The sequence below is a fragment of the Piliocolobus tephrosceles genome, chromosome 3 (genome assembly GCF_002776525.5).
Source record: "Piliocolobus tephrosceles isolate RC106 chromosome 3, ASM277652v3, whole genome shotgun sequence".
NCBI lineage: Eukaryota > Metazoa > Chordata > Mammalia > Primates > Cercopithecidae > Piliocolobus > Piliocolobus tephrosceles.
The window spans coordinates 49606196-49632813 of record NC_045436.1 but is presented as its reverse complement, the minus strand read 5'-3'; the positions used below and the strand labels follow the sequence as shown (position 1 = coordinate 49632813).

Here is a 26618-nt window from a genome sequence, read left to right as displayed (position 1 = left end):
CTCACTCTGTCGCCCAGGTTGGAGTTCAGTGGCACAATCACAGCTAACTGCACCCTCGACCTCCTGGACTCAAGAGATCCTTCCACCTCAGCCTCCTAAGTAGCTGGGACTACACCTGGCTCTTTTTGTATCTATATCTTTCATTTCACCAAAGATTTAAAACAATCTCTCACTATGAAGAAACTTATACAAGTAATATACATTCAACAGGAAAAATTAGGAAATTCACATAAGCAAAAAAAGAAAGGAAAAGAAGTATCAATTGTGTTTCCATTAGTTAGAACTACCTAGGGCTAACATGATGATGAGTGGGTTTTCAGATGTTTTTGGAATGCATGTTTGTGTGTACATACACAAATATACATGCACTCACACAATACACACATTTTATTTCTTATGTGCTTATCATTTTTTCATGGTCTATCATTTTTTCATGGTCATTAGTTCTAGCTATCTCCAGACTTGATGCTAGACTATACATTTTTTCTCATGTACGACATTCCTCAAGAAGTAGCTCAACTCATATGTCTTTACCTACCACCTAGATAAGCCCCAAATCCACACTGTTACTCCTTTATTTCTCCACAGAAAGATAACTTTCATTAAATGTACAAATGACAATTAAGCCAACTAGAGTAAACAACTTTTGGCCAATTCAGCTCTCACTTTGCCAGGAACCAATGGCCATCCTCAGTTTTTTCTAAGATGGAGGTTTGGAAGTCAACGTTGATGCCTCTCTTCCTTTCCTGTCCCCACCCCTGCCCACGGTCACTTCCACAATCTCTTGCATTTTCTTTGGACCTATTTCCAGGGTCACATGGAGTCAGGTCCTAATCGTTTTGTTCCAGGTATGCTGTTTCCTAGCATCTCTCTTGCCAATCACTTTGATCAAGATAGTACTCTGCTCTTTTCAGAAACCTACAATGACTACCCACTGCTTCTTGTATTACAAGCTGGATCTGTCTAATGAGCTTTGAGGGGCTTCCACACTCCCCTGGGTCCTCCTCCCTGAGCTGTGTCTTCCTCAGGTTGCACTTTTTGTTCCTTATTAACCCTTCGCAACCCAGTTTCCCTACTCCCCTTTCTGATCAACAGTCCATTAAAAAGAAGGTAAAACAATGCACAGTGCCGATGTCTTTTTAAAAAGAAGAAAACCCTAGGATACTAATACAATTATCCTTCTGCTTATGGTTCAGTTATCGGTTGTAACTACTTGTTACATTAATTGGGTGTATCTTTGTTACAGAGGATTAATAAATGCTTTATTTATTTATTTTAGTTTCAAAAACATGCCTTGAAATTTCACCAGATTGGGTGAAACGTGTTTACAATACTAGGAAGTCAACATCAGGCGCTAATTTTTTGTAGCAGTATTTCTCATCACAGCACATGCATTTACCTAATCCAAAAGATGGCCAGCTTTCTCAATTAAAAGGTATACAAAGAAATAACCCTTGCATTTGATCATTGTAACTTGGACAACTTGTCACTCTATTGAATATAAACGGGAATCTGTATGCTGTTTTTATTAAGAAATTTTTTTTTAATCCAGCTTTTAGGAGAGGATAAACTTCTTAATGGCAAGGACCATGGCTTTTACTTCCTTTGTGAGGCTCACAGTAATGGAAACACAGCTTCATGTGCAATTGGTCTTCAATAAATGTTGCTAGGTGATTCATATTTGAAGGGGAAATGGAAAGAAAAGCCTGAAGGACTTAAAGGATTTGCGTGCATGCATCTTGCTGTGAATAACACAAATGTGGAGAGAGATGACTAAGTGGACAGCATAGGGCACAGAGAGCTTTGGCCCCTGAAATATGCAGTAACAGGAAGTTACAGTGTGACTAACTGTAACCAGGTTGTGAAATGGAAAGCAGAGGAACTGGAGGATGTACTGGAAGAACTCGGGGATGCACACAGAAGTGAACTGCAGCATCAAAGATGTAATGCCTTTCCAAGGGTGAGAACTTCAGAAGGAAGGGACAGCACAGGGAACAAAGAAAGAGATAGTGCCTTGAAATGAAAAGGTGATGGAAAGAATTCTTAAAGCAGAAACAAAAATCCTATCAGTAACAAGGTTGGGTTTTAGAGTTAAAAAAATAATCACGCGGCCAGGCACGGTGACTCATGCCTGTAATCCCAGCACTTTGGGAGGTTGAGGTGGGTGGATCACCAAAGGTCAGGAGTTTGAGACCAGTCTGGCCAACGTGGAAACACCCCGTCTCTACTAAAAATACAAAAAAAAATTAGCCAGGCATGGTGGTGGGCACCTGTAATCTCAGCTACTCAGGAGGCTGAGGCAGGGAGAATTGCTTGAACCCAGAAGGCAGACGTTGCAGTGAGCTGAGATTGTGCCACTGCGCTCCAGTCTGGGAGACAGAGCGAGACTCCATCTCAAAAATAAGTAAATAAATAAATAAATTAAATAAATAATAATAAAATAATCACACAGGTATTTTGTTTCCTATTTTAAATAAAAGCAAGACTTCACATTTGACCACAGAATGTTGTATTGCTTCTCTGCTATGTGGCATAGCTTTGATATCAGGTCCAGGACTGCTAAGTGAAAGAAAAGAAATTTCTGGTATGTTTGGAGCCTATGATTTCATCCCTCCTCTCACTCCAGCACAACATCTGATCTACGTATCCTCACAAATGGAGCTAGCTGCTCACCTTTGCCAGCTCACTTCTTCCCATCCTAAGCTTCCCTGAGCCAGTACCACGTAAGCATGTTATAAAATGTCAGCCATTCGTGGTCATTATGGTGTCCACAAATATGTTCACAAATTCTTGACACTCCCTTCAGAAGGGAGAACCTAATTCCCCTCTCCTGGAGTGTGGCTGGACTTAAATTATTTTGCTTCTAATGAATGAAACAATGAAGAAATGAAGGTATGTGACTTCGATAGTATGTCATGAAATGAACTGTGGCTTCCTCCTTGGTCTCTCTTGAAGCTGACTTAGGGGAAGGCAGTTGCCATGTCATGAGAACATTTAAGCAGCACTGTGGGGAGGTTCATGTGGTAAGGAACCAAGGCCTCCAGTCAGCAGTCATGGGAGGAAGCCACCTAGGACGGAGAGTCTCCAGCCCCAGTCAAGCCTTCAGATGACTGCAGCCCACTTGACAGTTTTGCTGTAGCCTTATGGGAGAACCACCCAGCTAAGCTGCTCCTGCATTCCCTTGAAAACCATGTGAGATAATAAATGTTTGTTGTTTGAAGTGGCTATGTTTTGAGTATAAGTGGTTACACAGCAATAGATAACTAATATGGTATTTATCCAATAGAGCTCTTCTTTATTTTGGATTAGGTTTTTAAAGTTTTATTAAAAGGTCTTTTCATTATTTTGGAATATGTGTTTACCTGCATTTAATACGTAAATGAATTAGATGTCATAAAATGTTCAGGCCAATTAAATCCCACCTTCTTTTTTAGCTTCTGATTTTAACAAAGAGAAATGATTTTTCTCATCTACTGAGGTACCAGAAACAATGAGGGCACTGTAAGGCCTCAAAGAGTCTAACAGGCCTCTAGGGTTAGGGGCGGGGAGTGGCTAGATTATGTCTTGAGATGTTTTCCTCATTTAAAGTCATTTAACATAAACAAAAAAGATGGTATTTTAATATTGTAGTTTAAAATATGACAAATAAGTGGTTTTTATTTTAAATAGAGGTAAATGCAGGAGGAACAATCTTGTCAGAGCCAAGATGGGTTTTTTTAAAAATCACTAGTGAAACTTGCTAACAGTTGGCTTTTAAAAGAGGACAGTAATACACTTTAACCATTTTGTTTACAGTCCCTGTCTATAAAGTTTTCACACATATATGATAATAATATGTTTCTTCCAAACTCTTTCTATCTTTGTATGCTCAATGCCTAGACACCACAGGCACATAAAATATGTTGAATGAATGAATGAATGAAACTGGCTTAAAGGAAAACTGAATAAACTTACACTCTCCTAGAGGATTAAAAAAGTACAAATCACATGATATGATTAATGTTTTTAATTTACAAAAACACATACAGTACATCCTATGGGTCTGATACTATTTTAAATGCGTAACATAACTTAATACACAGAATCATCCTAATAACTCTATTGATTATCATCCCCTTTCTTTCCTTTTTTTTTTTTTTTTTTTTGAGACGGAGTCTCGCTGTCACCCAAACTGGAGTGCAGTGGCGCGATCTTAGCTCATTGCAAGCTCTGTCTCCTGGGTTCACGCCATTCTCCTGCCTCAGCCTCCCGAGTAGCTGGGATTACAGGTGCCCACCACCACGCCTAGCTAATTTTTTGTATTTCTAGTAGAGACAGGGTTTCACCATGTTAGCCAGGATGGTCTCGATCTCCTGACCTCATGATCTGCCTACCTTGGCCACACAAAGTGCTGGGATTACAGGCGTGATCCATCATGCCCAGCTGATCATCCCCACCTTCTAGACAAAAATCTAAAGTACAAAGAGGTTATATAACCCACCCAGGGCCCTGCAAGTACTGAAGTGGTAAAGTCAGGATTTGAAGATCTGTTCTGGTCTCAGAGCTGACTCCAGACCTCTACACTCTGCCACCTCCCTACCAAGGCAGCTCCTTAAATGATCCTACCTAATGTCATACCTAGGCAGTTCTCAAGTCAGGAAAAGGTGAAAGTGGTGGCAGCCCTGCAAAAACGGAGAGAACTGTGACTGCTTTGCAGTGTTTTGGGGAATCGTGTTTATTCACCAGTTTCTCTCACTAGACCGCCAATTTAACACTCTGCCAACTGTCCAATTATTCATGTTCACGTGGAGCTAAGTGGGTTCTTCTCCAGCTGCACACCTTTCTTTCTCAACATAATTAATGAGGCTCATCAAAGCCCTAGAAAACAAGCCCAGCGCACCAGCCACTCTCATTGACATGTTAATAGGGGGTCAGGTGCTCCTGACCTCACCACAGGATGTTTATATGGCCCCAGGGCTGCTCACAAATGTTATATGTTGACTATAGGGTGTCATGAATAAGGGCATTCCTTTCCCAATAAGCAGCTGCACTACACACAAATGGCCATGGAAATCTCTGAAGGCGGTAAGCCACACAGATCAGGTGAATTCTAACAGCATGGGCACAAAGCCGGCTGGGTTGGCTTATCCAGAGCAGAGGGCTCCCTGGCCAGGTGGAGGGCACTGGGAAGCACTCACTCATTCCATCCAGTGTAGGATTACATAGTTTTTAAAAGGCAATGCAAAGACTAAGAGGCTCACAAACAGAAAAAAAAAAAAAAAAAAAAAAAAAAAAAAAAAATCACCTCTGGTCTTGCTTATTACTTTTCTGATCACAGAGCTGATTTTTGTTGTTCTAACTTGCGCTGTTCAACACAGTAGCCACTAGCCACATGCGGCTGTTGAGCACTTGAAATGTGGCTGGTCCGAATTGGGCTGTGCTGTAAGCATAACGGGCACATCAGATTTCAAACACTTGGTATGAAAAAGAAAATGTATGTAAAATATACCATTAGTAATCTTCATATTGATCACATGTTAACATAATCATATTTTAAATACATTGGGTTAAATAAAAATATATTAAGATGACTGTCACCAGCTGCTTTTTACCTTTTGTAACATGGCCAACAGAAATTTAAAAATCACATGGTTTGCACTGGTGGCTTGCATTCTATTTTGATTGGACAGTGCTGCTCTAGAGTTTGGAACCTCTAAACCTGTCACTGCTTTGAGACGGATGCAAGGGGCAAGTGTGTTTCCAAGTCTTGTCTCTGGGCTTTTTCTGCCACACTAATGAAACTCTTACTAATGGGTGATACTGAAACTAGCACTATCTACCATGAAGGCTGCAATACACTCAGATGTGAATCGCCTCATGTTCCAGGGCCTTCAATCACCCTTCTACTCGCAGGCTTTGCAGTACAGGCTCTGACTGGCCCCAGCAAGACCACACTTGGGCACTCTGTGGCACATGTAACTCATTCTTATTGCACTGATCTAAAAGTTAGCTCTCACGCATAGTGGCTTTTAGGGAATGAACAAGTGGACCCAGGCTGCCACCGATGGCTGTGCAGTTGTGCTTGGCACAACAGTGTCCAGCAGAGGGTACACAAGGGGTTGCTGTCACACTAGCGGTGCCTGCGGGCTAGGGCTGCAGTTCATCGACTCAGAGGCATTGCCTGAAGTGGACTGCACTCTATACCCAAGGCAATCTTTTTCTTGCACCCCTAACGTCCACATGGCACTGAAAGTGCTCCTGGCCTAGCAAGTCCATTAAAACATCCTTTGTATGAATTGGCCAGAGCCCAGTGCAGAAAAGCAGGCCAAATAAATTCCTAAACATCTCAGATCTAAGACGTGTAATTAGAGAATGCAGATATGTTTATAAAACCTCCTCTAGGAAATCATATTAATAAATGGGAGTTATTAGTTTGGATACAATTTGGGGTCACTATTCATCACTTGCTAAATAAAATGTATAGGTAAATTGCATAATCTCATGTGTCATATTAACTAATCATGACAATGTATTGGAAATCTAACCAACATGAAAGATATTTTGATTCTCCATGTACTAGATCCACTGCAAACCATTTGTTGTCATAAAGAGGATGAACTCTAGAGAATCTTGCCCAGGAACCAAAATATAATAGAATATCTTTGTATAGGAAATCAGCATTTTTGTTTTTGTTTTTTTCCCCAAAGAGTATTATAACCTCTAGAAGAGCCCAGAGTTGTATGAATAGTTAATGAACGATGACATAATATACTTTAAAGCTTGGAACTCTTTAAAGCATGCTCCATAAGACTATCTTTAGAAAGGTCTCTCTTCAAATAATTGCTAAGATATGACGAAGTAAATCTTTATAATAAAAATATTAAGCAAAAGGAACATATGATAGTCTGTTATTACTCTAATAAAAACAACCACTTTCATAGTGATATGAATTTACTAAAAAATAAACACCTGTAAAAACAAAAAGCCCAACTATAAAACACAGACAAGCTATTTGTGGCTCAATGTTGCACAAATTTTTTAAAAAATAGCCATGAGCTTTGGGAGGCCGAGGTGGGCGGATCATAAGGTCAGGAGATCGAGACCATCCTGGTTAACTTGGTGAAACCCTGTCTCTACTAAAAATACAAAAAATTAGCCGGGTGAGGTGGCGGGTGCCTGTAGTCCCAGCTACTCGGGAGGCTGAGGCAGGAGAATGGCGTGAACCTGGGAGGCGAAGCTTGCAGTGAGCCGAGATCGTGCCACTGCACTCCAGCCTGGGCGACAGAGTGAGACTTTGTCTCAAAATAAATAAATAAATAAATAAATAGCCATGAGCTTGCTTCACACCTTTTGCAGAGTGTGGGACAAGTAGTACCTCAGAAAACTGGAAATATAAAACAGAAGTATAAGGTAAATAATAGCAAAGTAAGGCCGGGCACGGTGGCTCACGCCCGTAATCCCAGCACTTTGGGAAGCCAAGGCGGGCGGATCACGAGGTCAGGAGATCGAGACCATCCTGGCTAACACGGTGAAACCCTGTCTCTACTAAAAATACCAAAAATTAGCCAGGTGTGGTGGTGGGCGCCTGTAGTCCCAGCTACTCGGGAGGCTGAGGCAGGCGAACGGTGTGAACCTGGGAGGCGGAGCGTGCAGTGAGCCGAGATCGCACCACTGCACTCAGGTGAGCGAGACTCCGTCTCAAAATAATAATAATAATAATAATAGCAAAGTAAATTACAGGTGTTTAAATTGCTTTTAAATATACTGTAAATGAGATTTGATTATTTACACATATATATATGATCATCATCTTTCAGGAACTATGATACCATACCAATATTTTAACCTTATGATCATAAATATTTGATTCATTTCCCTTTTATCTTGTCATTTATTCAAGCACCAAGTTCTGTTACTTCCTCCCTCTAAATGCCACTGTGGCCATTGTTCCTTAAATTTTAACTGCTGTGTCCAGAAAGATATTCTTACTGTCTCACACTTGAAATAGTAGAAAGTCCTCTAAGTGTTCTCCCATTCAAATTTCACCTTGCTATTCCCCACCCAAATGCTTCCCTCCAGCCTGGCTATAATCCAAGTTGGCCACGGAAGGAATAACGCTTTGCCGCTAGCAGAATGCCTTTCTACTCACCCTCCATCCCTCCAACTCCTACTCATTCTTGGTCTATCTTGAAGCTCAGTTGCCCTTTGGAGGCTGCTCTTGTCTTCTTCAGGCTGCACTGACCCTTGCTGTTCTCCCTGCCCCGAATCCTGAATGTAGAATTTAGTAAGATAGCACTGACTACTTGCTCCCTTGTATTTTATCTCCCTGACCAGACTGCACATTACTGGACAGTCTAGATTATGCTGTTTTGGTATCTTGCTTTGGTCCATAATATCATGACTTTTAGGAGTGAATATACACAGGGACAATATGATTGGCCATTTTACAATTTTCTACACCTGTGTCGAACCCTTAGTCTAGCAGGATCCCGTCGGGAAAAAATAAAGCTGGGCCTACCCTCTTACCTGTGAGTGCACTGGGCAAGGGCCTAGCGTGCAGCAGAATGCACCTCTAAAGGAAGGGAATCTAAGAGTCTGGAAATGGAATGAAGTTGGGCATCTGGCTGAGGAAATGCCTCCCCGAAGCTCAGGAGCACCTGGGAAAGTTGCCTGTCTGCCATCCTCGATGCAACCGAGCATCAGAACACGGAACACAGGGTTGTGGCCGACCCATGTGCCTGAGAGCAGTCTTGCTCCGAGGAGAACAGCTCAAAAGAGGCCCTACATAAGCCTTGTGTTGCCTTTAATTGTGTAGTATCCATTCCTTTGCAGTCTGTCTTTCTATAGATCTTAAGGAAAGCAGCCTGGCACTATAAGACTGTGCCCTTAAATCCTGAGACAGAAAAATGAACAACAAACCCTCTCTTGGAGAGATGAAGAAGAATCCCACTCTTCACCACATTGGGAGTGGGGAGGAGGGAGCACTGGAAGATGGACCACTTTGTCCTATTAAGAGAATCAACAGGACTATAACTGCCATATTTAAACATATACAAATATTCAGCAATAAAATAAACACAGGCTGCTTGAACTGCAGTGTTACTTTTTTTTTTTTTTGAGACGTCTCGCTCTGTCGCCAGGCTGGAATGCAGTGGTGCGATCTCGGCTCACCGCAACCTCCACCTCCCGGGTTCAAGCGATTCTCCTGCTTCAGCCTTCCGAGTAGTTGGGACTACAGGCATGTGCCATCATGCCCAGCTAATTTTTTGTATTTTCAGTAGAGACGGGTTTCACCATGTTACCCAGGATGGTCTTGATCTCCTGACCCGATAATCCGTCTGCCTCAGCCTCCCAAAGTGCTGGGATTACAGGCGTGAGCCACTGCGCCCAGCCCTCAGTGTTATCTTATGTACTATTTCTCCATTAGAAAATGGTAGTGGTGGCCAGGTGCAGTGGCTCACGCCTGTAATCCCAGCACTCTGGGAGGCTGAGGCAGGTGGGTCACTTGAGGTCAGAAGTTCGAGACCAGCCTGGCCAACATGGTGAAACCCCATGTCTACTAAAAATACAAAAATTAGTTGGGCATGATGGTGTATGCCTTTAATCTCAGCTACTCAGGAGGATGAGGCTCAAGAATCGCTTGAGCCCAGGAGGCAGAGGTTGCAGTGAGCCAAGGTTTTGCCACTGTATGCCAGCCTGGGTGACAAAGTGAGGCTCTGATTCAAAAAAAAAAAAAGTAAAAAAGAGAAAGAAAATGGTCGTGTTGGTGATAGTGGTTGGGAGAAAATGGTCGTGGTGGTGATAGTGGTTGGGAGATGTGGGCAGGGGAGATACTCATTAAAATGTACATCCCCAGGCCTCATCCCAGATGTACAGATTCTGGGCCTTTGGCAGTGGAATCTGATTACCTGCATCTTGAATGTTTTCCTCAGGTGATTCTTAGGCCCATAAATGTTTCAGAACCACTGTTTGATGGGTTATCAGCTCTCTCAGTAAACAAGAATATTCTTGTTCCCTAAAACCTTTAAGGAATATTTTCATAGGAGTGCAATTAAAACCTCTTTTGGGCTGGGTGCAGTGGCTCATGCCTATAAGCCCAGTACTTTGGGAGGCCGAGGTAGGCGGATTGCCTGAGCTAAGGAGTTCACGACCAGCCTGGGCAACACAGTGAAACCCCATCTCTACTAAAATACAAAAAATTGGCTGGGCGTGGCGGCGTGTGCCTGTAGTCCCAGATTCTCATGAGGCTGAGGCAGGAAAACTGCTTGAACCCAGAAGGCGGAGGTTGCAGTGAGCCCAGATCGTGCCACTGCACTCCAGCCTGGGCAACAGAGTGAGACTCCATCTCAAAATTAAAACAAAAACAAAAACAAAAAAGAAAAAACCTCTTTCTTCCAGAAAGCCCATTCCTTTCCTAAAATGTTTCCTTTTCTGCTGCTTTCTCTTAGTCTCCTATTTCTAAAACTCTGACAGAATGTCAATTTTCAAAATAAGACAGGATGTACATGGAAATGAGGTATTTTACCCATAAGCAGGGGCACTGCATTTAAGATCCGGATTTGGGGGCCCTTCTGCTTGCTGGTTTCCCCTCAGCTGGGAAGGCCTGGATTCAGTCAGGGAGGGGTGTTCTGTCCGTATTCCACCTTGCACCTGAGTGGCTAGCTACTACTGGCTTAGTCAGAGTCATGAACCTGAACTGTTTTTATAGTCCTTGAAGTAAGTCGGTATTTCAAGATTCTGAAAACTACTCAATAGTTATAATCACAAAATCTTCTTCCAAAATAGCGTGATGATCATGTTGACATTGTTGTCTTTTTCAATATGTGTATTTGACATATGTAAATTTTGTGTTAAGAGAGCACTTTTGGTTTTTTGAAACCCACTCCATTGAAGCCAAAAGTGTTAGAAATAATAATGTGAATTCTGCTGTAAAATTATACATTTCAATGTTGGACAATATTTGATATTCAACAGAAAGGTACTGAAAGTCACTGAAGGAGCCTCTGGCAGAATGAACACCCACATTAATCTTGGCTTCCTCCGATGCTCCAGTACAATCACAATACAGGAATAAAAATGACATAAACAGTTAAGAACAAAGAAGATGGGAGATGGCAATAGGAATTGAGGGGTGTCAACAAAATTTTGGAAGATGAAAATCAGCTGGCTGAGTGGTAAACGACTTAGCAGCTTAGAGAAAGCTGAATCTAATCCTGCAGTAGAAGAAGCCAAAAATCAAGCAAGATGATTCAAGCTAAACAACGCTGTGAAGACTTAGGAATCAGAGGCACCTCTGAATGCCAGGGTAAATGGGAATGCAAAAAGGAAAACTGGCTGCAATCCTGTATAATTAAGAAGTGGACCAGATACCCTCCCCCAGACAAGAAGAAGGAGAGTGGATTACTCTGCAGAGATGAAACCACGGGACTCTGGAATCCTGGACCTCAGGCCTACCCACAGCAGGTTGAGGAGCCATATGAAAACAGGGAGATTAAGTGAAAGTCTACATAGAACTTAGTAGGACGCCCCTCAACATCACCACCATTTCTTACCTCTCTACTCTTATTCAGCTCCGGAAAGCCAGCATCCAAGTTTACAACCCTCAGCCATGAGATGGAAGTCTTTTCTGTCTAGCTGAAAGGAAAACAATCTACAAACATTGATTGACCCAGTGAAATGGGCAGGTTCTAGGCGAATCACCCTGTAACAAAGCACAGCATTTGACAAGCCCCATCTAAGCACACAGAGCAACTAACTAGCTTTATTGTGCCTCTCTCTTAAACAGATATTTGAGAAAAGCTTCTTTTATGAAAGAAAGAAAAACAAGCATATGAAAAAATAGGAGAAACAGAGACAAAGCAGGAAGCACAGGAAAGCTTAATTTTATTTATTTGTTTGTTTGTTTGTTGAAATGGAGTCTCACTCTGTTGCCCAGACTGCAGTGCAGTGGTGCGATCTCGGCTTACTGCAACCTCTAACTCCTGGGTTCAAGTGATTCTCCTGCCTCAGCCTCCCGAGTAGCTACTGTCTGTGGACTACAGGCCTGGATCACCACGCTCAGCTAATTTTTGTATTTTTAGTAGAGACGGGGTTTCACCATGTTGGCCAGGATGGTCTCAACTCAAGTGATCAGCCTGCCTCAGCCTCCCGAAGTGCTGGGATTATAGGTGTGAGCCACTGCTCGTGGCCTAGAAAGCTTCATTTTAAAATGATAATTAATAGCCTTGGATTGAAAAGGATAAATTAAAGAAAGAGCCTATGGAAATTAAAAATGTGATAAACAAAATGAAATATTTAATAATTGGGTTGTAAGATGAAGTTAAGGAAATGTCAGAGCATAGAGAAAAAGAACAAAGACATGAAAAATAGGAAAGACATGAAAATCAGAGAACAATCCAGAAGGTTTAATACATAACAAACAGAAGTTCCAGAAAGTTAAAAAAGGAGAAAAAAGAAGAGAGAAGTTACCAAAGAAATAAACTAAGATATATCCAAGATCTTAAGGACACACAATTCCAGATTTAAAAAAACAAGCATAGTACTAGATACAGTGAACGAAAAAGAGTTACACTAAGGTGTGTCATCATGAAATTTCAGGGTAAAGAATATTAGAAAAGTTATCAGAGTGAAAAAACAGGTTACACACATAGGGCGGGGAATCCAAATGGCTCTGGACTTAATAGTAGGAAAGTCAGAGGACCATGAAGAAATGCCTTTAAAATTATAATTAAATGTGTTTTCTAAACTATAACTCTCTAGGCTGGGCACAGTGGCTCACGCCTATAATCCCAGCACTTTGGGAGGCCGAGGCAGGTGGATCACCTGAGGTCAGGAGTTTGAGACCATCCTGGCCAATATGGTGAAACACTGTCTCTACTAAAAATACAAAAATTAGCTGAGTGTGATGGCACACGCCTGTAATCCCAGCTACTCAGGAGCCTGAGGCAGGAGAATCGCTTGGACTCGGGAGGCAGAGGTGGTAGTAAGCCAAGATCGAGCCACTGCACTCCAGCCTGGGCAATGGAGCGAGACTCCATCTTAAAAACACAAACAAAAAAACAAACAAACACCCTATAATTCTACATCAGGTGAACTCAATCAAATGTAAGGATACAGACAGTCTCAAAAATCGCTTCCATAGAAACAATCTCCCATTTACCCTTTTGTAAGAAACTATGAGGACTTCTACCAATTTGAGGGAATAATTCAAGAAAGAGGTGGGATCAAGAAAACAGATGACGCAACACAGAATGGTGGTGAAACGTTCCAACAATGATGGTGAAGGGTGACTGCAAGACTTCTGTTAAGCAGCAGACCAATAAAACTGCAGGACAGAAGTGGATAGAACTAACAGGGCAGAGAACTTCAGGAGAGAAGGAAAGACGGAGGGAGTGAGAGAGGGAAAAGAAAAGAAAATATAAGAAAAACTACATCATCTGATGTGCTTGATCATATTGAATGTTTTACAGGGTCAGAAAAGTTTAAGGATGGATCAAAAGTAGGTACAGAGACAATACATGCCCCCCACCCTGCCCAAAAGGGCAATCATAAATTCCAAAGAAAACAAAAAGTTATACAAGTAAGGAAACAAAATCATAGTATACTACATGGCTAAACTGTGAGGCACTATGCAAAAATCAGTCATGTAAACATGGACTACTTTTTAAAATCATGTTTTGTAATATAGCTACACTGAGAGGATGGGGAAGAGAAAAAGAGAAACTGTGTGTGTGTGGGGGGTTGTGTATGTTTGTGAGGAGGTAGTGTAAGTAGCTGAACCCCCCATCTTCTGTAGAATTGAGTAATTGAAAACTTGAGAAACGCAATTTATGGAGATAAAGGAGAAGACAACTTACTGCATGGAAGTGGCTGCCTTTGGCAAGCAGAAATTAAGAATGGTGTGGGTGAAACAGGGGACTACTGTTTCTCATCAAAAGCCCCCTAGCAGTATTTGACTTTCTGAACTATGCATGTGTATTACTTGGATAAGGTAAACAATATATATATCAAGGAAACTGAACAAAGGGCTCCCAGGTTCTTTAAGGAAAATGTATCTTCCAAGAGATTTCCATGATGGCTATGAGTATTGCAGCTCTGTTCTTTCTCTGGAGATTTTATGACTAAGAAGCTTACAATAATAAACCACACAGGGCATTCCACAAATTCCGGTAAAATAAAATTGAAAGGGAAAAACATTCTGTAAAACATGAGCACGTGTACTCATTATGATGCACACAGCCATATGTAGAAGACACACGTGTAAAGAATAAAGTAGCAGAGTCACCTATGATGTATCTAGTCCTAAGATTGCAAGTATGAAAAATGAACATCACATTTTGGACATGATTCCCTTTCTGCTCTTCCCCACAGGAATTATTCTTGGGCTCTGGGCTGGCCTGTGAGCGTCCTTGACCAGCAAGTGGTCTCTGCTTTTGGTTTACTTCTTTCATAGTTGCTCCATTGTTTTTTGTTTGTCAGACACAGGGATTGTGGTTGCCTTCCCAGCAATCTCACTGTTGTTCCGCTGGTTCAAGATAATCACCTCCTATCAAAGGATTCTTTCTAGACTTGCCTTTTCAGCTCTTCTATTTGATCTCAAAAGCAGCTCTGCGTTATGTGAGCTAATGCTTTCTCCATTGGAGCTGATAATCAACTGTAATCATATTTTTGACCCAAACTTTGATAATCACCATCAAATGATTTATTGAACATCCTTATGTTTAAGACACAGTGCTAGGCACTATGCAAAAAATCAGCTAAAGTGTGTGTATAAGAGAGGAGAGAGAGAGATCCTGCCCTTGAGAAATAACAGGATTAGGAAGGAAAAAACCCAGATGTGACCAAAGTTAAGTTCTATTTCATAACAAAAACACATATTTTAAAAATTGGAGAACAGGTAGTATATATTTCAAATAGCTAGAAGTGAGAACTTGAAATGTTGCTATCACATAGAAATAATAAATACTCAGGCCAGGCACGGTGGCTCACGCCTGTAATCCCAGCAATATGGGAAGCCAAGGCAGGAAGATTGCTTCAGTTCAGGGGTTGGACACTAGACTGGACAACATAGTGAGACCTTGTCTCTACTGAAAATTAAAAAAAAAAAAAATTAGCCAGTTAGGGTGGCCACCACCTCTGGTCCCAGCTGCTTGGGGTATGAGGTGGGAGGATGGCTTGAACCCAGGAATTCAAAGCTGCAGTGAGCTATGACAGTGCCACTACACTCCAGTCTGGGCAACAAAGTGAGACCCTGTCTCAAAAAAAGAAAAAAGAAAGAAAGAATAAATACAGTGATGGATGCCCTAAATACCCTGACTTGATCATTACATATTCTATGCCTGTAACAAAATATCACATGTACCCCATAAATATGTATAAATATTATGTATTAATTTTTAAAAAGTGAAGCTGGTAAGAAGAAAATTAGAGACAATCTGGGAGCTTAGTCCATGATGAATAGAAGTTCCAGAAGGTTTAAAAAAAAAAAAAGTAGGCTGAGCGCAGTGGCTCACGCCTGTAATCCCAGCACTTTGGGAGGCTGAGGCGGGCGGATCACAAGGTCAGGAGATCGAGACCATCCTGGCTAACATGGTGAAACCCCGTCTCTACTAAAAATAAAAAATAAATAAAAAAAAAAAGAGCCGGGCGTGATGGCGGGTTCCTGTAGTCCCAGCTACTTAGGAGGCTGAGGCAGGAGAATGGTGTGAACCTGGGAGGCGGAGCTTGGAGCTTGTAGTGAGCTGAGATGTATCACTGCACTCCAGCCTGGGTGACAGAGCAAGACTTTGTCTCAAAAAAAAAAAAAAAAAAAAAAAAAAGAGTAAAGGGAATACAGAAATAATATAAGAACATATCTCAGAGAAGATTCAAAAACTTTTAATGGTAAAAATGTTATTGCTACTTTCACTGTCACTAATTTAGCTAAAATTTTCTAGGAATGAGAACATGGTAAAGGGATGAGGAGACAGAGTGTGGGAGGCAGGTTTTAGGACTACTCACTAAAGCAGGGATTCACAACTAATATATGTAAATGAATAGCAAATAATGATACTGCCTCAATCCAACTGGCAAATCAATTCAACTAAGAATAAAAAAAAAGAATTAACGAAGGGTAAACTATTTTAAACAGGGAGTTTCCCTTCCTTAAAAAAGTATTTTCGCAGAGGGTAGAATTAACACACATGTACGATAGAAAGTTTACAAAATTCAGTTAAATATAAAGAGGAAAACAATAATCACTCATAATTTTTCCAGCCAGAAATAAATGTCATTCCTAACATTTTAGGAATTCAGTATTTAGAATTCCTAAAATAATATTTTAGTTATTCAGTATTTTTCTACACATATTAAAAGTCACAATTTGGACTGTAACATATAAATTGTTTTATGGTCCATTTTATTCATATTATAAGGCATTTCCATATGATTAGTCATTTATTTCTATCATGAATGTCATGTACATATTTATTTTTCCAAAATACTTATTTTTGGATCAAATTTTTCACTATCATAAATAACACCATGAGCATAACCTTTGTTCAACCATCTGACCAAGAAGAATAATGCGTAAATTCTGAGAAATGGAATTACTAGATAAAACACATTCAAAATTTTGAAATATCTTTTGTTTCTATTTTTGTTTCCCTCTTTTTTGAAATATACAGGAAGTAAGCGCATTTCTATTCATTTCTGAGAGAGATGGCATTTTATACAAATGTTCCAAATAAGTAAACATCTGTAGAAGACAATTTTCTTGAAATAAATGTGCCTAAAAGGCTTTGCTGCTCAAGTCATTCATTAAAACGAAATGTTGATCATGGTCATTGTGATCAACAAAGAATAAAGTGAGTTTTCACTAGCAACAGCAGAAAACGAAACTGAACTAAACCTATGTATAATTATATTTTATATCGCACCTGCAATTCGTGCTCATATTTGTGGAATGTACCCGCATACAATGTAATGAACTATCCTGAGAACTATGTAAATACTGCTTCACAATCAGATAAAAACATGAAATAAATGATATGTTTGCAGAAAGATATTCACATGTTTATATATGTATTTTGAAGCTCGTTTCAAACAGTGGTGAGTTAATATTTCATTAAAAAGCACACTTTTACCTGATGAGTTTTTATGAGGCTAAGAAGTGATTATTCTAATGAGGACTCATAAAGGAATATTCTGTCCACACTGAAAATACTTCGAGAGACAAGAGAAGAGAGGAGGAGCACACAGATTTAATCCACAAAAACATCACTTTGCTCCTTCAGCTGACTGAGCTCTTTCAAAACATGACCTCTGCAGCTACCAGCTTCAGTGACTCATAGCTAGGCAGGCATAAGGACCTGAAAGAAGTACCCTTAAAATCCACGTTCCCACAAAGACAGGAACTTTGTCCCAAGTTGGCACATTTCGAAAGATATTTAGTGGGGGTGAGGGTGGGTGCATCATTGCACTCACATGTCTGCAGAGCCTGTGAACTGGAATTAATTATTCATCTTTGGTCTGGCTTGAAGGAAATACTCTACTGTAGCTAGTGTAAAAACAGCGAATGTAGAAGCACAATTTGTATTAACAACAGACCGACCATTCTGACAGCTTGTGATCTCATAAACCTTCTGACACACCTGGGCTACCACAAACATCCATGTATACTGCCTGTATTTCTGCCTACTTCAGAACTTAATCTGGAAGTGTATAAAATGCTATATTTCCCCAATGGTATATATTCTTAATGAAACTAAGATAACACATAAAAGCTCACATTTCAATGATATTTTTCTACCAGCTACTGATTGCAGTCAATGTAAACCAAGTTATACTTTTACTTATCCAGACGGAATCTTTAGAGCTGGCTGGCATGTGCAGACAACAAGCCACTGTGAGGTTTGGGGGTTGTAAGGCTGAGAACAAGAATGAAGCCACAGAGCTCAGGCCTGTCTCTGCAGGCCAGCACCACCTCCAGCCCTGCAGCTCCATCAAGCTTGGGGTTTCAGGGGTGGGGTGGGACACTCCAGGAGCTACAAGATGCAAATAACCAAGTGAGGCAAGATCTGCCTGCGTTATTTCCCACTGCTTCTAAAGTACTCAATTGTGGACACCTATCCAAGCACTAGTTAGAACCTGTTTAGACATGAGGGCCTCCAAAGCAAAGACTTTTCTGCAAATTCTCCAAGTAAAATGACTGTGTCTGCATCCTAGAAGAATTGAGGCACAGCATAGCAACTGGCAGTAAGATGATCTCTCTTGAATTCACCCATGTGGGGCAGGGGGAGTCGCTCTAATGGGCATTTCCCCACTCTCTCCTTCAGGGTAGAAAAAATGTTATACTAAAGGAGCTGTGGCTGTTTGCCACTAGTCAGGATGAAGAGAGTGAAATGCTTGTCAGTGACTATTCACTTCCCAACTGGTTGCTGCTCATTTTTTACCATGCACACCGAGAGCCCAACCTCCCATGAAGGAGGACAGTGAGAAAGTGGAGACTTTATTTTAACACAGCACTAAGATATATTCACCATCACATTTTCCGGAAATAGAGCTGAATGAATCAGAGAAGTTTCATTGCACTCCCAAGTAAGAAGATTAAACCAGCTTCCAACTGTTGCTAGTCTAGCAGCAAGTGTTTAAACATTATGAGGTCCTACAAAAATCTACTCTCCACTTCACTTTGAAAATCCAGAAAGCTCTCCTATCTTTGAACATCAACAAGCCAAATTTCCCATTATTCATAATTCAGTAAGACAGCTGAAGGCTGCTCAGGGCCTTATAAAACGGTTGTCCCCCGCTTCCCACCACCCAGAGCCTAGGATCATGCGAGCTGGGAGAGAAGCTACAGAGGTAGTGCCATGTTTGGTGGAGTGACCTCTGCAGCCTCCCTCCCTCAGAGTGAGAATTTTATGTAATTCTTATCTGCAGCTGGGAATAAAAGAAGTTTGATTCCTAGACATTGAAATATAAGAAAGTTTATCGTGCCACCCTTTTCCATCTCTTAGGAGAAATTGAAAAAGAACCCTCCAAAACTAGCCACTATCTGAGGATGTATAGAGAGGCTTTCTGCAGGCAATTAGACCCAACTACAGTGGAAGCTCGTAGAGCATCACACATTGACAGTCTGAAATGCACCACTCGAAGTGTGTCTCACTTTCACACTTACCTGACCGTGGGATGGAAGTGCAGCATAAGCCATGGGCTGATTCATCACTCCTTTCTGCTTCATGAGAAGCATGCGTTTCTGGTCTTCGCTCAGGTGTGCCCTGGGGGCCTGGAGCTGTGGAGGTGGCTGCTGCTGCTGCTGCTGCTGCTGCTGCTGCTGATGCTGTTGCTGTTGCTGGATGTATGGCATCAAGGGGTTTTTGTTGGGGTTGGCCATTGGTGGTGTCATCCTCTGACTCAGGTCTGCATTGAAATGGGTCAGGGGTTTAGTGTTGCCATAAGTAAGAATATTGTGCTGTTTGCTTAAGGAGTTTGTACCCAAGTTATTTGGCTGCTGATTGATCATATTCATGTGATTCTGAGGGAGGTAGTTATTCATTGTTGTCTTCTGCAGGTTGTTTGCCATTGGAGGCACTATAGGGTTTTGGTTGTTAAAGGCTTGGGGGTACATCATTGGGCTATTTGGTTTTTCTGCAGTAAAAGCTGCTCCATATGGACTAGAGGGAGGTCCTAAGGGAGACCAATTTGAAGTCTGATTTGAGTGCTGCTGTTGCTGCTGCTGCTGCTGCTGTTGCTGCTTCTGTTGCATGAGTTTGGCCCTTTGTTGCTGCTGTGCAGCCATCTGTTTGAGCTGTTCTGCTGGAGACATGTCAGAGCTGGGCACAGCCACAGGCCCTGATGCTGAACCGGCCACTGTCACTGCTGCTGGATTCAGGAGATAACCATTTCCAGGCCGAGGTGGAGCTTGGCCTGGAGTGTGGGCTTGGTTTGGAGTTTGAGGGGACTGGACAGCACAGTTTGCTGGTGAGCTTGCAGGGTTTGGAGCTGCAGGAGTGCTGGCAACAGAAGGTAAACTAGTGGCCGTGGAGACTGTAGAAAAGGGAGGACCAGAAGAAGAAGGCCTCGCCTGGGGAGATCCCATGGAGACATGTGTGAAGGGAGAGTGAGAGGGGTCGCTCTTCACGCTCGCACTCTCCTGGGAGAGAGGGGTCTCGGTTGCTGGCTGCGAGAATTCTGGCTCCTTCTTCTCTTCAAAGTCTTCGTTGAACAGGTCCTGTATGTCATCCTCAGGAACCGTGTTGGCTAATTCATCTATTAATTCTTGCCACTCCTGATCATTCAGATTAATGTCTGAGAACAGCTTGTTCTGATTTGAAAGAGATGTTTCTGATGTGTCTATGCAAGTAGGGTCATCGAGAGGTTCTTGTTTGAGGTCTTTGCTCTGCAAGATGGTAAAGCTATCCTCCAGGTCACTGCAACCGTTGACAGGAAGTTTAATCTCAGGGAGCCTACCATTCTTACTTAGATCTTCTAGAAGCCCCGGAGTGTGAGCTCCACTGTTCTGCAAGGGCAAAGAAGGCTTCAGGTCAAGTTGGTGAAGAGGAGAAGCTGAAGGCAGTGGCATGTTATTGGGCAAATTGTTGATGGCTTCCATCCCCACAGAAATGTCCTTTCGAATTCGTTTGCTAGTTGGAGAAAAATTCCCATCACAAGCACCATTCTGCTGGTCTCCATTAAGTGGTGATCGAGCTCCTTCCAACTTCCTTTTCACAGTCTCTTGTAGCTGGAAAAGAAACAGGAAAGAGGATGACTAAAAGTCATATTTTACTCTTTAAGGATTGTGATGTGCATTGCTATGAACTAACTTTTAAGTGGTTTACGACACAAAGGAAATAAGTCATACTTATAATTTCAAAATCAGGCAACGCTGCAATTCAAATTGTATGGGAAAAGATTTTATTTAAAAGCAGAGCCCACAGGGCTAAGAGATAGAAAACAAACAAAAGATTGAAGGGTGGGAAACAAAAGAAAAGAGAGAGTTAATAAGGGCAATACTCTTCTCAGCAAGGAAGAACAATGTGTTATTATTTTCTTTCTTTTTTTGTTTTTGAGATGGAGTCTTGCTGTGTTGCCCAGGCTGGAGTGCACAGGTGCTATCTTGGCTCACTGAGACCTTCACCTCCCAGGTTCAAACGATTCTCTTGCCTCAGCCTCCACAGTAGCTAGGATTACAGGCACAGGCCACCATGCCTGGCTAATTTTTGTATTTTTAGTAGAGATGGGGTTTCACCCTGTTGGCCAGGCTGGTCTGGTACTCCTGGCCCCAAGTGATCAGCCCGCCTCAGCCTTTCTAAGTTCTGGGATTACAGGTGTGAGCCACCATGAATGCTAGACATGAGACTTGGACCAAAATGCAACATACTTGAAAAAGACGTTAATACTTATCCTAAATTCTTGCCACAACTTAAATGAGAACATCAAGGAATTAAATCAACATTTTAAAAAATGCTAAAATAAAAACTTCTAAGAATATGGAATTTAACACATGTACTAAATAGCATAGAATTGAAAATTAATGTTTAATGCAATCCCAAACTCCCTTTAAGTTCTTATGTGAGCTCACCTTTCAACACCTTTTGATACAGTGGCTCACTCTTTTCTAAAAGCACATTTCCATCGATTTCCAGAACATCACACTCTTCTCAATTTCCTCCTTTCTCTACCAGCTCTTTCTCAATCTCTTATGTAGTCTTTCTTTTTCCTAAAGGACGGGATTCTTCAGTGTTTTGTCTTAAGCTTTCTTTCTCCTGCTGCTCACTCTGCGTTCTTGCTTAGACAACTTCATCAATTACAACAGCTTCAAATATCTTTTCTAGGCTCACAGCCCTGAAAGATGCTCATCTTCCCAGGCTCACATAGCTGGACTGGGTAAATTGTTTTGGGGTCGTCAGCCTAGAGAAGACAGCTGAAGCAGGCTCATTGGATTTAGTGCTCAGCTCCGCTAAATCCAATGTTCTCCTACTGGATATTTCATGGACATCTAAAACGCAACAGGTCTCAACACTGAGCTTATTATCCTTTGTTACCCAAACAAGATCCTCATCAATGTTCCCCATCTCAGTATCTATCCATTTATCCAAGTCAGACACTTGAGCATTTTTCTTGAAACCTCCCACATCAACAATCACCAAGTCCTATGGATTCCACCTCCAAAATATAACTCTAATGTGCCCCCTCATCTCCTTCCTCCGTTACTGTTACTATCCTTGGCCAGGATACCATTGTCTCTTACTAGATTGTTGCTGCCATCTTCTAACTGGTCTTTTATGCTTTGCCTCCATTCATTTGCTCTTTTGTCTATTTTTTTTTTTTTTTTTTTACTGTTTTGTGTTCCCTTAATCTACTCCTTATAATGCCACATTTTCCAAAAAAAAAAAAAAAAAAAAGACTTCCTTTCTTGTGTATAACTCTGCAACGACTTCCACTGTCTTTAGGTTAAAGTCCAAACTGACTCTTGCCAAAACCACCTGGCTCCTGCTCATCTTTCCAGGCTCACTCTTTTGCCTCTCTATTCAGCATCTCCTCCCCTCTTCTCCCTTACCCTACGTTTTCCATAAACTCTCTTGAAACTCTTTTAGTTCTTTAAAGGTGCTGATATTCTGGTTTCTCTTCAGAGCCTAGAATTCTTTCACCTTTAAGGTGCTAAGCTTCCTTCCACCTCTAGGGCATTGTCCATGTTGTTTTGTTTTCTTGGAACATCCTCCTGCTCCTTCTCCTCTTTCCCTGGGTAATAGCTGCTTATTTTTCAGGTCAGATCTTAGATTTCACTTACTCTAGGAAGTCTTCTCTTACACCCTTCCCCAAACCAGCTATGTCAGGTGCCTTCCTTGACCATGTCCTGAAATGGGTCTTTCCAAGCAGTCTGTACTTCACTACCATAGCTTTTATCATGCTTTGGGGCAGCTGCTTAAGTGTCTGTTTGGTGAGCTCCAAGAAGGTAGCAACTGTGGCTGATGTGCTTACTGTGTATCCAAAGGGCTGCACCCAGTCCTCGTGTTCAAAGCAATGGTTAATAAACAATTGCAAACGGAATGAATCATTCTATTGCCTAATTCGCAGGGGCTAAGAGAAGAGTTTAAATCCGAGCAGGAAGCAGCCCCATTGACCATAAGGAATGCTTGATTCCAGCTTCTACATTCCTGGTTTTGGAAGTGATAGATCTCTTACCCTAAAGAGTGTTATATCCACTTAACTGGACTCATTTTAAAAGTCCAGTTAAGAAAAGTCTTGCTAACTCTATGGACTTATCAATTACAAACCTAACTCATCTGTCTGCTGCTTTCCTTTCTGCCAGAAAGGGCCAGTGCATGTGGGCATGGTAAAAGAGCTTGGCATAGAGTAGCTACTGGGGAGATGCTTGCTGAGTGACAGAGGGGTGACTGGGCTGGGTTAGAAGGGGTTTCAGTAACTTTACATAGTTGCAGGCAGAAGGCAGAATGACAGGGTAGGAGAGAGAAGGCTCAGTGGTCTTTCCACTCGGGTACTCTCTTATTCTTGGCAAGGTGCTGTGTATTACAGAACCAGTGCAAGAGAGGAGTAGGATTCTCTCTGCCCCTGACACCTGAACACTCACATGTGAAACTGCTGGGCCTCTAGAGGAGCACCATGGATAGTAAAACCAATATGGAGATGTGGTAAAGTTCAAGAAGTGTCATTTTACTGCTAGGTGCTTTCTCATAAGTAGATGATTCTATTTGAAAAGTATGGCCGGGCGCGGTGGCTCACGCCTGTAATCCCAGCACTTTGGAAGGCTGAGGCGGGCAGATCACGAGGTCAAGAGATCGAGACTATCCTGGCCAACATGGTGAAACCCCGTCTCTACTAAAAATACAAAATTTTGCTGGGGTGGTGGCACACACCTGTAGTTGCAGCTACTCGGGAGGCCGAGTATCACTTGAACCTGGGAGATGGAGGCTGAAGTGAGCTGAGATCGTGCCACTACACTCCAGCCTGGTGACAGAGTGAGACTCCGTCTCAAAAAAAAAAAAAGAAATAAAAGTAAACAGAGTAGAAAGGGTCCTTGAGTAAAAATCCCGTCTAACCCTTATTCCTAAATCTTATATTTTTACAATATCAGACACAGCCCATAGTCATTTGGTAGAGGCCCTCAAACTGCTGAACACAAGGCCCTAATAGGAACACACTGGAATTTGAAGAAAAAAAAAAAAAAAACATACTGGCTCAACTCATTGTATTACATAGAAACTGCTAGAAAATGATCTTATTTATTGGACAAAGCAAGATACCATGGTTTTCATGAGAAATATGGAAGATACTTGAACATAGCTCCAAACATAGCGGCATGGTCAAATATCACATCTTCAGGATATAAAGGAAACGAGAGTTAGGACTTTTGACACCTCCTGGAGTGATGTTAACCTTCAAAACATAAGCATTTGTCTTAACAATGAACTGACTCAATTTTAGAAAGTCTAAGTCCATGACTCTGTTCCAGGTCATGCAATGAATGGAGCAGGACAGAGAAGTAAACGAAGTTGGTCCATTTGTTTCTGTATAAAATGGTGGTGGCCAAGACCATAGAGCCAGGCAGGTCTGGCTGGGACCCCAAGTTTCACCTCTTATGGCTGAGTGGGCTGCTGGGTGAGGCAGTACAGTGAGAATTAGAGAAAGAGGAGCACTGGCTCTGGAGTTAGAATGCTTGAGTTCAAATCCAACATCACCTACCTAAGAGCTAATACATATCAATATTGTGTGGGTCTTAAGAAATGTCGGCTATGATACCTTCCATTAGAATATAAGTTACATGAAGGCAGGGGTTCTTCCATTTTGTTTACTACTGGGTTTCCAGTAGCTCAGAGTAGAAAATAAATACATGTTGAATAAATGAATCCTGGAAAACTTATTTAACCTCTCCTAAGCCTTGGTTTCCTTATCTGCAAAGTGGGTCAGTAATAACTAGCTCATAGAGTTACCGTGAATCTGAGGTTAAATGAAATAATGTAGAAAGCATTTAGCCTCACACCTGATACCAGTAAACACCTACGAAGGCTTAGCTTTACCATTTTCAAAATTCAGTGATACAAATAGTTACAACTGCAACTGAGAAGGAATGCTTACTGGATCTTCAAAACACAAATAGGTAGAATATTTCTGTTCTCTAGCCAGCAAAACCCTAATGTTTTCCAAGCATCTGGTGTAGCTTTTTAAATATGAACAACAAAAATTAAATTTGCAATTCAAGTCCAAGTGCTAATGCATTCATGTCCTAGATTGTAGACGAGCAGAGGCTAGATCGTTGAGGTTCGAATCACATACATTTTCAACATGCCACCTGATTGGAGCCTCCGAGTGTTCCCTTTCCTCCAAGGCCTAAAGTTCTCCACCGCAAGCCCCTTTAACCCAAATCTTCATTTATATATTTCATGTATCTGCAGTTTGGAATATAAGATAGACATTATTGAAGATGCTGTGCTGTGATTTTTATGTTTTGTTAAGTCCAAAATAGCAGAGCAATCTTAGCATCCCTTCTGTCTGCCTCATCATCCTTTGCTATATGGAAAGGTGGTCTGGGAGTCTAATTCTCTTTATGTTTCTCATGGGAGACAGAGGGAGGCGGAGAGGGAGACACAGAACCAGCTATGTGGCTGGGAAGGCTGATTCACAAGCTCCCTGCTCAGAGAACATGGGAATGTCTGGCTGTGTACAGAAAAATGTCCCTGTGACCCTCCTCTCCTCAGGACTCAGGGCAGTGTCTCATCCCAAATAGCCTTATCTTAGGAAGTCCCTGGCCCTTCTGCCTCGCAAAGCCTGAAGCCTCTTAGTATGACTGCACCCTCGTGGAAGAATCACAGAAACTCTTTCCTGAGCATCAGCCTCCTTGCTCTTGTATTACTATTATTACACATAAATGTTTTCTCCCATTAGGTGAAGCTGTGGTGCCAGGAGCTGAAGTATGCTGTTCATCCAATGCCTATGACAATATGGGCTGCTATCATGTGTCAATTACTCTGAAGGAAACAATTCCTCTTCCATAATGGCTCCAGCGCAAGTCCCTCATTTACAGTGCGGCTTGATGGCTTGTGTTTCTGTGAAACTGGTGTGTGTGTGTGTGTGTGTGTGTGTGTGTGTGTGTGTGTGAGAGAGAGAGAGAGAGAGAGAGACAGTGAAACTGAGAGGCAGAGAGAGACAGAATGGGGAGTGGGAGGGTTGTGCATTATGTCCAAACCAGTAGTAATAAGAATAGCTGTGCCTTTGGAATTACAAAGAACTTTCACACAGGATCACGTTTTATCCTCACCACAAACCTGTGGGGGCAGGCCATGTGCTGGCCAGATGGTTTTATAGGGAAAGGAGCAGTGTTTTGGAGGGGGTGTGGTGGGCGAGGGTGCATGACACCCACAGCAAGGAGGAGCATGGCTAAGATTACCAGGCCTCTGCTGACATAGGGGCCCCCAATACTAGCAGATTCTTGAGGTGTTCCATGGGCCAGAGTGTCCATGACAAAGAGGTCTTTTATTCTGTTAGACTTTTAGCAGTGCTGGCAAGTCAAAGAAACTCTTACTGTCCTGTCCCTGATTTTGCATGAAGTTGGACAGGATCACAGAGCTTGGGAATAAAAATAGTGATGCTACTATTAATAATGAAGACTCTAAGATGGAAGACATTCAATGTCTAATGTCCAA

General features: G+C 41.8%; 1 protein-coding gene across 1 annotated transcript in view; it reads right to left on the bottom strand.

Annotated features, from left to right (window-relative positions):
* MAML3 (mastermind like transcriptional coactivator 3) overlaps positions 1-26618 on the bottom strand; it is a 437625-nt gene that overhangs the window by 156911 nt on the left and 254096 nt on the right. The window contains exon 2 of the mRNA XM_023225968.2: positions 19136-20698. Coding sequence (XP_023081736.2) covers positions 19136-20698 — 1563 coding nt within the window. The remainder of the gene's footprint in view (positions 1-19135; positions 20699-26618) is intronic.